This window comes from Antrostomus carolinensis, unplaced genomic scaffold (genome assembly GCF_000700745.2).
Source record: "Antrostomus carolinensis isolate BGI_N321 unplaced genomic scaffold, ASM70074v2 scaffold8186, whole genome shotgun sequence".
In the NCBI taxonomy this organism is placed as follows: domain Eukaryota; kingdom Metazoa; phylum Chordata; class Aves; order Caprimulgiformes; family Caprimulgidae; genus Antrostomus; species Antrostomus carolinensis.
This window is the reverse complement of record NW_010319722.1, coordinates 46,644-58,433: the sequence shown is the minus strand read 5'-3', so window position 1 is coordinate 58,433 and position 11,790 is coordinate 46,644. Positions and strand designations below refer to the sequence as shown.

Below are 11,790 nucleotides of genomic sequence, written 5' to 3'. Positions count from 1 at the left end.
GAACCACACAGGGAAAACGTTAACTGACTCCCCATCCTTCCAGGAAATCCAATAAATCACATTTTGGTGACTCACTTTATGAAGATACCAGTTTTATTCAGCTGAGACTGAGAGCCTGGAGTAGTTCCAGTTCTCACGTGAAAGGTAACTTTAATCTTTTCCATTTTGATTTCACATTATATGTATTTCAAAGAATGCTTTAATTCTAATTTAGGGACACTTTTTTTTTTTAATAGGCAATGGAAAATATTGAAAGAGTTGCTCTCAAATGCACCCAGTCCAAACAAAACTGATTTGGCAGTTCACCTGGAATTACTATTTCTGTTTAGAGAAAATCTGCTTGTAGGAGAAACAACTGAAACCTGCTTTTCTGACAGCAAATTACCCTTACAAGAGATTCTTTTTTCCTCCTACCTACACACCTTCAGGCTTCTACAGTTCATTGTCTTCACCAAAACAGAAAGGGCTGGAATGAGCTGGGTTCAGCGTAACCCAGCGCGAAGCGGCAGCGACGCTGAAGGAGGCTCCGAGCAGCGTGATGTGTGAGATGAGGAAGGTTTTTACACCGGTGAGTCCCAGGGTCTGGCGCGTGTCGCAGCTCAGGACGCAGCATGGGACACGGCGCTGCTCCTGCGTCCAGCTCTGGCCTCACAACCCCTTCCACAGTTCTGCACCAGCTCAGTAACCACAGCTCTGCTGTGGCTCCTGCGTGACCAAGAATTTAAAAATCTGTTTAGTTGCAAAGAGTCTCTGTGTTTTCCAACGTGTCTATTTCAACACTGCTAATTCTACGTTTTCCCTTTTGTTTTGGCAAATTATTTGCATATTAAGTTTGTGTTCATAGTTTTTCCAGGACTGTAAACAAATTAAAGAAATTAAATTGTTATTTTATGAATCAATACAATAAAGGTATTTTTATTTACATAAATGTTACATTGTTACTGCGTGGATACATGTGAATTATGTGCTATATCAATAAAATCTGAACACTTAATTGTACCATTCTCTAATAATTTAGCTGTGGAGTTTGATTTACTGAAAGCCACTAACAAAATTGCACTAGAGGATTTTATTTTATATAGTGGATATACTTTCTTTCCCCCCCCTGTAAAGCCACTTACGGATTGTTAATTTCTAACATACACCAGGGATCCAAAACTGGGAAGTTTAACTGGAGATGCACCCAGCCCTCCAAGGAGCGCCCGGGTGACATCAGGCCCTTCTTGCCCGACTCTCTGCTCGCCTCCAAGCCCTCTGCACGCTCCCAGCCCGCGTCTGCAGCACCCAGCGCTGCCCCTCGCCACGGCATCGCATAGCAGCATGTCCTCACAGCCGTCCATCGCCGACACACGACTGCAGCTGACAAGTCTTTCACAGTGACAGCAATTTCAGTTTTGTGTAACCCCCAGGGACGAACCCTTACGAACTAAAACCCCTTGGAAGTTCTGCGAGACGGGTCTGACCGCAGGTGCCTGCGCGGATACCGGGAATTGCACCGCAAACATTCAAACGTAACCTGGATTTGACACAGTGTCAGTTATTTTTCAATTCATGTACCTTAAGCAAACATTACTGTTTTTACATCACTGCTTGGGCAGCACAAAAGCAGCTTTGCCAAACACCAGAGCTGGAAGTTAATTCATTCATTACATTTTCCCCTCCATACCTCACGGGTTATTCTGCCAGGAATTTCTCAAAGGTGCATATTGTTGGGAAGGGCAAAACTAAAGTATATGCTAAATGGAAGAAAGAAGCAATAAATTTTCAACACTGCTACAATGACAGCGTAATAGTCAGTTCTCGGTGATTTTCTTTCCACTATACAACCTTGTTTAGTGCAGTTAAAGTACAGCAACAAAAAATTTGCTTTGGAAAAAAGCCAGTTTGTCCCATCTGGTCCATATACAGTCCAAGTATGTGAAGCTATGGTCTGGGGAATGGAAGAGACTCATGCAGCCTCCTTGTCCTCTCAAATTTATTGCTAATTACTAGAAATTTAATCTAATCCACCACTTCTGGTTAAGCTCATTGTACTGCGGCTATCATAAGTTTCTTTTAAAGTATGGTAAAAAAAAGTCCACAGCTAAAAAATCTTACAGGTTTGAATTAAAACCAGGATTAGAGTAACTTCCCCCAGCTCCCAAAGCCACCACCTCGAAAAGTGTGCAAACGGGATTAAGGATTAACACTTTCCTTTAGAGAAGAAACAAACAAGGCAGATAACAGAAGCAAAGTAGAACTGTCCGTGGGAAATGGCTTTCGTAGCTGGACAAGGTGCAGCTCGGCAGCGCTCAGGAACTCCACACCTCCCTCAGCCAGAGTCCCTCAGGATCGGCATGAGCGGTTCCCAAACACTGGCTTCCATCAAAAGCAGAAGGAAAGAAACGAAGGCATGAAAATTCAGGCAACGTTCAAGAGTTGATCATCTGGCAACACAGCTGACAGGATGGGAAATTTAAAAATTAAGTGCAGCATCACAACCGGTGGAGGGTCCCTTGGGAGAGCCCTGTGTATGTCAGTCAGTTTCCAAAACAAAACAAAACAAAAAGAAAAGAAAAAGAATTAAAAAGAAAGAGTCACACAATCTTTTTGATGCTGTGACGTTTGAAACTGCCGGCACTTCGCTGCTTTTGCACTTGGCTGGCGGAGCCGTGGCGCATCCTCCCGCTGTTGGAGTGTCCGGCGGTGGGAGAGAGCTCCACGTTCTCCTTGTCGATCCCTGGGGAAACACAAGGACCGAGGTTAACCCCGCCGCTGCGGCCCCTCCTCCAGCTCAACAGCACTTTGACATCACGGCGGCTTTTCCTGCGGGGACACAGGCGGTGCCGGGGACCCGCCCGCGCTGGGGTCACGGTCTGGATGAAGACGGGCTGATGCGGCCGCTGGTCTCCCCGCACTGACAAGTGTCAGCTCCTTCCAAACAGCATCTGGCAACGCAAAGCTGCAGCAGCAGCGCATGCCCAGGAAAGTGCTGCAGAACCTGGTCACCAGGTGTTTTAAAAAAGCCCAAGGATGGTTTGTAGGAGCTGAGCCCCAGGAGGTACCCGAGCACCACACAGCCGCTCGCTCGTTCCCCCCCAGCCCCAGCGGGGCAGGAGAGGAGAGGAAGAGGAAAAGGCAAGAAAACACGGGGGTAGAGATTGAAAAAACTTGAATTGTACGTGAGGGAAGAGTGGAAGAAGAAAAGAAGAAAAAAACCCAAACAAAATACGTGATGCAAAGGCCACCGCTCGCCATCCCTGGTGGGCAGAGTGGTGCCAGCCAGGCCCCAGGTAAAGCCGGCCAACTGCCCCAGCGCCGCTCCGTCCCCTCCCCTGTCACCCCAGTGAGCTGGGCCCCCTCCAGCCCACTGCCCACTCGGCTGCTCACAGGGCTGAGGGAGGATCACAGCAGGGCCTGCCCTGCACCGACACAGCTCAGCACCCTGCCCTGCACCGATACAGCTCAGCACCCTTCTGGTTGCAAACCTAAAACACAGCCCCATGCCAGCTGCTGTGAAGAACATTAACTCCACCCCAGCCAGGCTCAGGACACTATTTCAGGCAGATGTACTATCACCTTGCTGTCGATGATGTCTCACCATACAGCTATTCTGTATTTTTCAGGATCAGATGTATGACCCTGTGTGCAGTGAGAGCCCAGAGGCTGACCAGGTAAAACACCTCCACGTGCTAAAGTGCGATGCCCACACACAGATATCTGCGCACTCACCTACACATCGCTTATCACATCTCAACAGGACTCGTTCAAATCATCTTCTTTTCTCTCCCCTTAAAGCAGCAGATTGAATTTGCTGATAGCAACAATAAAAGACAAAATACTTTGGCCTATGGGCACTGGCTACTACTGCGCTACTTTCCGACAACAGCAGGAAAAGAGACGGTCTGAACTGCTCACCCAGCTCACCTGGTCAGCTCTTAAATCAGAAAGAGGAATTGTATTGAATATGGGAAATAGCATAAACAGTCACATGGCAGATGAAGGGATCCCCTCCATCCACAAAGCATTCGTACCAGCATCTGCACCCACTGAAAACACTCAAGTCTTCCAGGCCACAAAGCCCTTTCTGGCTCTAGTTTTAAGAAGACTGAGCACATGAAAGAATTTGACTCAAGTGTCTTCTTGACTCAAGAATCTTCAAGTATCTTTACATTCTCTAGGAGGAAGAGCTGACAGACTGTCAAATCTACGGGCTCCTTCCAGCTGAAAATCAGTGACTGCTGTTAAACAAGAGTGAGGAAGGTTCATTTCTGAACCTGCAAAGTTCTCCTGCAATGCCAGAGGCTCGTTCTTCCCACCAGAGAAGATTCAAGTACCTAGAGATCCCCACAACACCCAACCTTGGCTCACAAATAGAGATCAGTAAAGGTACAAGACATACAAATCAGTGTTTGGAGGACTTTGTCTCATTGCCAGGGGGCATGAAAGGCTTAACTGCCTTATTTTGCATACAGCAGAAATAGAACTGCTGCAGGTATCCACTTGGAGAGTGAATTGTCAAAGTACAGGAAACAATTACAATGATCTAAACACTGCCAAATTGAGATATATCTATCTATATATATCTATATATATATATATATATATAAAATCAACAATTAACTTGACAAGGACAACTAAAAAAAACATTTTCTAAGCAGGGCATTACCAGGAAACACACACAGAGCAGGTGGGTCTGGAAATCTTTACAAGAACTGCTATAAGCTCAGCTCCACCAAAGGCAGGAGGAGGCTGATGGAGAACAAGATGAGGATGAAACCAGACAGGCTTCATACCCATTGCATGTGCTTTTCTGAGAAGCTTTGGATGTTCTCTGCAGGACAAGGTAACTCTTACATTCTGCTAAAAGAATCACATCAAACAAACCTCAAAAATGAATTGCTTTAGTGTGAACTTCATGCTGACATGATGACAACACATGAAAGCCTTGGGTTATGAGCCGTTCCTCTAACAGCTTTGGACACAGTAATGTGAAGATATAAAAGCTGAGACTTCTGTTTAATGCAGGCATGCTTCCAATCAATTACTGCTGACGCTACTATGAGTTAATAATTCCTGCAGCAATAGCTTAGTGTAGCTGTCACATTATTTCTGCAACAAAATGAATGCATTTGATGTGTGTTGAGCAACACTCTCACCGCTTATGGTACCTGTGCAGCACTGGAGTGAAGAGCAGGAAGGGTGTTTTTATGCGAGAGGCTAAAAGTACAAGCAGCAGCAAAAACTGGGATGTCTGACAGCAAATAAAAGGTTAGAACAAAATCCTATTAGTATGAAGGATTCCTCCCACAGTTCTGTCTCATTCCTCTAAGAAATTGATTCTCATTGGCATTAACAAGAATAAATAATACACCCCACATTTCACACACGTATAGGGACAATTTTAAAACTCCAGCCAGAGGCTGGCTGCAGGCTACATCATCCTTCCTCTCCTTGTGTGGGTGAACTTACAGAAACCACCAAACTACGATGAGAACAGGAAGCAACCCACAGGTGTGGGCAAAAAACCCTCTTCTGCAGCTTTTTCTTATTTCTCCATATAGAAGCAGAAATCAGATGGTGTCGAGCACCCATTTCGTTGAGCTCCTGTCTGCTGCAATTTAGTCCAAAGAACTCGTGCCTGTTTTCCCGTGCTGTGTAACTGAAGTTAAAGCTGACTTCCTGTGAATCTAAAGAGCTCACATGAAGTAGTTCTTCATTTTAGCTTAATACCTGCAGCAGAGTAATTTCACATACCAAGAATCCACTTCTCTATTACCACATTTATCTTGTTCTTAAGGATGTGACTGCCTGTCTTTGCCTGCTCTATCATCAGATATTATTAGCATCACGCAAGAAATGCAGCAGCTGAGTGCTAACACTGAAGCCATTCCCGTGTCAGAAGGATCAGTAAAACCACTTCTCATGCCACCAGCCCAACCCTAAAGCACATCAAGCAGTATTTCATGCAAATATGATGAAAGTAGTGTACCTTGATGAGGAAGCTGCATGAAAACTGCAGATTTAGAGCAAGGCAGAGAAGCTTCACAGACACAGAATGAAAGAAAAAAAAGTAAGTGAATAATGTCCATGACAAGGGGAAGAGGAGGGAAGGAAAAGGTAATGATGACAGACAAAACAGGTACAAACAATGATCTTGCCTAGTGGTTTTCAGATGCAAGAAAATAATTTTTCATGTATCTGCAACTTAATGTATTTGTAACCATAATAAACAACTCACTTGGCTGAAACCGCTTCTTTAACTCAGTGTGATGAAGTAACTCCGCACTGATAAATACTTGATTTTCTTGCTCAGCAGTTCTCCAGTCAGAGTAAGTGGATGACTGATCTGCATCCATTACTAGTCCCATAGTTGCCTTGCTGTTTCGAGAAATCCTGTGGCCCCGTCTTTCCTGCATATTCTACAATTCTTTCACCAGTTATTTTTGTGGTGGCAGTTACTAGGTTTTTCACTGCTTACTCCCTCGCTCTTGCCTCTGTGTGTACAGCAATGACGACGCCTCACACACCTCTAGGCACAGTTAACGAGAATGCAAAATTCACGTATGCAGGTATGGAGCTGTTTACGGTACCAGAAGATCAATTAAATTTTTAATACAATTAAACCGCTTAAAAAGCAAAGCACGTTTTATGTGAAGTTGCACTGGTTGTCATACCAGTTTAAACTAGTGAAACTGTATGTGATTAAAGTGGAGCAATGTCATAAACGTGGGATGAAGGAGCAAAATGAAAAGCTCCATGCTGTGACCTGGTCCACAGTTTGAGAAAGCTGGAGATCCCCTGATCAAACCCCAAGTCTCTGTATTCAAATTGCTAGAATGAAGTGAGAACTCAAGGAAATAGGCAAGACACTAATAAATAGTAAGAGAGGATGGGAAAATACCACTTAGATTAAATGTTAAGCACAAGGCTTTCATAAAGTAGTAACCACTTAAGGCTGTTTCACACTAGCTGGAAACACCTACAAGGCTGATGGAAAAAATGGAACTATTAGTCATCCCTGGCCTTCAGAATGGTCTTTTAAAATTTAATTTACAAGCAAACCATCAGAGAGTGTCATAAATGCATTATTACAGACTCACTAGTCTGAACCAGGTAACAAGTTCACTAGCTCCTCACTCCATCTGAGGAGATGGGCTCTTAACCACCATTTGATAAAAGCCATCTGTTTGTAGAACACTTCATAGAAATTTCTGAGGAGCTGGATTAATTCCTTCCTCTTATCTATCAAAGGAAGAAGGAATAGAAAAAGAGCAAAAAGTGGTAATCACCTTTCACTGCATAAAATAAAATAGAAATCACTACTCCAAAGTTATTCAGACACAGAGCACTGTCTGACGTTGCACCACGGCAAAACTCATCATACTGAACAAGAACCACGCGTAGCATCTGTGAGCAAATGGATAGTCTGGAAGACCAGATTTCTTGAGCAGAGCTAAGTGCAGCTAAGTCGAGCTTATTTCAGGGCTGGCAGAAACCAGTAAACAAGAGAGTGAAAAAACCCAAAACACCTCCGTAAATACACCTAAATACAAGTGGTGTGAGCCTTCCATCAAGGTCAGAAACAAAGCAGAAAAAAAAAAGGGATGATCGACTTCATTGTTGAGAACTGCAATAGTTAAACCATCATTTAAGAAATATCACACAGTATAATTTTTATGACAAAGAAAAGTAGAGAATTTCCTTGATATACGAGACACTAATCCAAAATCACTTCAGGAAGATTTCTTTGACATAAATTACATTTTCTTCCCATTTAATTTCCTCTGGCTTACACTTCATCTGCTATACTGAGTAATTTATACTCTCTTTTTTCATTTTTTTCCCTGGAAAGCACAGTTCTGGATTATTTTTTCTAATATGTGCTACCTTGCAGTGCCCAGATAGGTATTATCCTCCTTGCAAAATATAATTATTATACATTTATATTTATTAATTTTCAAGGCTCTGCTGCTGCATGTGTTCTGTATTAAGATGCAGCTGTTATTCGTTCTGATGCACTGAATGCTATTTCCTTCACGTATAACGACCTGGAAGAGAGGTTTTGTGCTGGACAAAATCCAACATCTGAAATACCAGTGAAACAGCAAAGTCAACAGTTTGATATTCATTTGACTCAAGAACGCAATGATGGTTGATGCATCAACACATCCCGAGAGACAACGAGGCTGAGTACTTGGCTACAAAACCAGTGAATTCAATGCCTTTCCCTTACCTACGCAGTACAGAACAGCTACTGACCTGGGGAGTGCTGGGAAGTCGCGAGCGAGGTCATGGAATTGGAAAGGTTGAGGTTAGCAGTGATGCTGAGCTGGCTCTGCACGGCAGGAGGATATGGAGATGTGGGTGTCAGGAGAGATTCTTCACTGGTTTCCTCATCAATTCCAGGCAAATACGTGTCAATCAAGGCATCAAGAAACTTCACGATGAGCTCAGCGTAGTCTGGGATTTGTGTTTGCTGCGGGTGATCGGGGGAAAGAAAACCAACAGATTGGTTCTTGTCTTTCTACTTCTCCGTCAAGATGAGCTTTGCCCCAGCACTCACTCTAATCACACTGGTTTTGCCCCAAAATTTTAACAAGCATTTGATGTGAGTATCTGTAAAAACTGATTTGTGGTCTTTTCCAGATCAGTCTAAATGTACATATGAAAGACCACTTGTAGGTGTCACTCCAGTAGCACGTGGAAGTGCGAGGTCAGGAAAGAGGCCGTTCCATCCACGAGCTGAGCTGCCACCACTACCTGCGCCTGACACGTTACTGAAAGCACAAACTCTGCCCCAAAGCCCAACGCCCAGAATGCTGCCTGCTCTGCTCATCTCCTTCTTGTTACGATGACAGGAGGGAACAAATGGCATTACAGACGGTCAGGGCTCGATTTATTTGTTCTGTTGTAACAGAGAATTTATCCTTATGGAATTATCACTCTTCTCAATTTAATCCCTTACGCTGTAAGACGCACACGATGAACTCACGACTTTCTGAATCGCACTGCACATCCCAGGCCCCTCAGTCAACCTGGGAGCACTGAAAAGCATTTACACACCTGGCTGTTTTTACTCAACTTCAGTAATTTAACCTTCAAAATATCTGATGCAGGCTCAAAAACTGCTTTAGCTATAAAAGTGAACTTTACATTATTAACATGCTCATATAAATTCTATGTCTTGTCACTTATCCACATCTTTCCTGGAGCATCAAATGCTTTATACAGAAAATGAAGGCAAAACACTGATGAGCTTCCACAGAGTCTACTGTTCTTACCTTAGAAAATGGGCCAGCAAACCTCCAGAGCCCATTAAAGCCAAAACCTGCAACAACACATGGAGTGTTACACAAAAAACACAGTTCTCAGCTGACAGCAAACAACTAGAACGCACACACCGTACATCACCTGGATTTCCTGAGGCACTATTAGTGCTGCAATAATTCCGAAACATTTTCAGTAGTAAATTTAACTTAAAATACAGCAGGTTTTTGTTTTTTTTTTTAAAAAAAGGAAAAATATTTACTCTGCAAATAAGAAGTTTGGTATTGGGGTGGAGACTCTTCATGGTAGACAACACTCTGAACAATCCCATGAATTGGATTCAACAAATTTGGATCCTGGCACAGCGATAAAAGGGTATTGATCTTGGAATCCAATAAATTATGCCTGAAGAAAAGAGAAGTGGCTTATTTTTTGTTCATTAAATAATTCTGCCGTTCCCAACCGACATTAGCAAACAACAGTTGAAGTGGGGTTTTCAAAATCTCAGGGATTTTAGAAGTACTAACCAATTCCTGTTTATGTTCAGTGAGGACTCTCACAATCTATAACACTTTCAAAAAACTGTAGTACTAACAATATAACCCATTAAAGCATTTACCTAGCATTTTAAATTGCAAATATTTTAATTATTTTCAACAAAAAAAATATTCACTGGATCTGTGTACATGTCAGAGCTGGAATTGCAAAACAGCTTTTTCAACTTGGGCGAGTACTGTCTCATTTGAGCTCCCCTGCAGATCTCAGGCATGGCTGGTTTATTAATACAAATGCCAGTTACTCACAATTGCGGTTCCAGTAACTCACAGAACTCGTGTGTACTTTGACCATTACTTTATGAAGCCAGCAAAAGGTGGCATTCTTTTTAAATCATGCTCAGGGCAGTTTTAAAAGTCTACTCATCTTCATTACTAATAGCTGAGTTTCCCTTACGTATATTGGCTCCAGCAAATACTGCTTTTGACAGATATCTGAATAAATACATCCAAAGAGTATCCTGAACTGTGCTTTACATCGGTTTTGTTATATACTTGGGGTACTAATTAAAAACTTGAGTCTGACTGAGGTGAAAATAATATTTAAGATCTTGACTTGTATAGAAAGACGTATGAAGATATTAAAAAGTAATTGGATTCTGAGCAGTATCAAGTCAGTGACAAAGCCACGCTAAGTCACCAGGCCAGAGTAATGGCAGCAATGGTGCTGACAGCTTTTGGAAGGAGCCGATGGCTCCAGGAGGAGCCAGTCTCCCTAGCAACAGTGGTGCAGAGCTCACCCACACTCTGCCAACCTGCCTGAAGATCTGAGGCTGAGGAGCGCTTCTGAGGACCATCTGTAGCAGCGGGGTCTGAAGATGCCTGTTCTAGTAAGAACATTACATGCATTTAACACGGGGGAAAAGGACGACTCTCAAGCTGCTGGGGACATTTGTCTCAACAAGGCAGGGACAGATTGCAGCTAGTAACCTACAAAGGAGTAAATATCTGACACGCTTGTCCTAGTCCAGAGACCTTTTAAGGAATGGCCAAGTACAGAGTCATCACAAACAGAGTTTTAGATACTTACACAACAGGAAAGACCTTTGGGAAGACAACACTGGCTTCTGCTAAATACTCATACAGAATCCGCTGGTCAAACTCGTCAGTAGTGTACTTCACTAACGTTGCCTGTCGCAATGGAAAGGATGACATTAGCACGCTTCTCATTTCATTTGAGTGCTTACAGGCTTTTCTTGTGTTGTAGTTTAAGGTTTTAAGATTTCTGAATAGCTGAAAGCAGCATCACAAAGGATTTATTTATGTCCTCTTTGGACTTATGTGTATGTCAGAAACAGTTTATTTTCTGGCAAAGAAAAAAATAATCATCTAGTCAGTTTTTGACTAAAGTGGGCAACTGAGTCTTTCTGAATTCTCTCAGGAATGGTAACTGAAGAAAGCACTATCATACTGTAGCTATATAGCTAGTTAGTAATTTTTAAACTGAATTGTGCTGGGATTCTAACAATTTTCACTTCTTAACACTTTAAGTATAATATATTAATATCCTTTTCTTATATAAAATTAGTTTATGATAAAAATCTACCAGGAAAAAGAGACAACTGTTGGACACGTTCTACAAAACAATATAGAATAATTCAGTATTTGCTCTCAAAGAGCATTTAAATACATTTCTAAAAGTGATTCCTAGAAAGCTGTAAGAATGGCAACAAAAGAACAGACTTGCATATCACAGTGATTGTGTTCCATAAGAATTTCGAAACGCTGCAAGGAACATCCATGGAGCTTTGGAAGACAAAAGACTATCAGAAAAATAACAAGACAATAGACAGAAAGAAAGCTTACAAGAACTGTAAGCAGCAGTGCTTGAATTTTTGGGTCAGTCAGAACTTCTTCATCTAGGAGGACATTTGACTCAGAAACGGAAACTTTTCGGAGATGTGGGTGTTGCTGTGGTGATATTCTCTGGGTTTCTGCCAGATAAAAAAAAAGAGCAACTCATCCAAAGCAAAATAAATCCAAACCA

General features: G+C 42.5%; 1 protein-coding gene across 1 annotated transcript in view; it reads right to left on the bottom strand.

Moving 5' to 3' along the window:
• Positions 1–2,576: 2,576 nt before the first annotated feature.
• The window catches only part of NF1 (neurofibromin 1), a gene marked incomplete at its 5' end in the record, with an annotated part of 55,709 nt that continues 46,495 nt past the window's right edge, over positions 2,577–11,790 (bottom strand). Inside the window, 7 exons of the mRNA XM_029085281.1 lie at positions 2,577–2,719; positions 5,972–6,022; positions 8,242–8,458; positions 9,264–9,310; positions 9,512–9,654; positions 10,834–10,934; positions 11,610–11,737. Of these exons, the coding sequence (XP_028941114.1) occupies positions 2,577–2,719; positions 5,972–6,022; positions 8,242–8,458; positions 9,264–9,310; positions 9,512–9,654; positions 10,834–10,934; positions 11,610–11,737 (830 nt within the window). The remainder of the gene's footprint in view (positions 2,720–5,971; positions 6,023–8,241; positions 8,459–9,263; positions 9,311–9,511; positions 9,655–10,833; positions 10,935–11,609; positions 11,738–11,790) is intronic.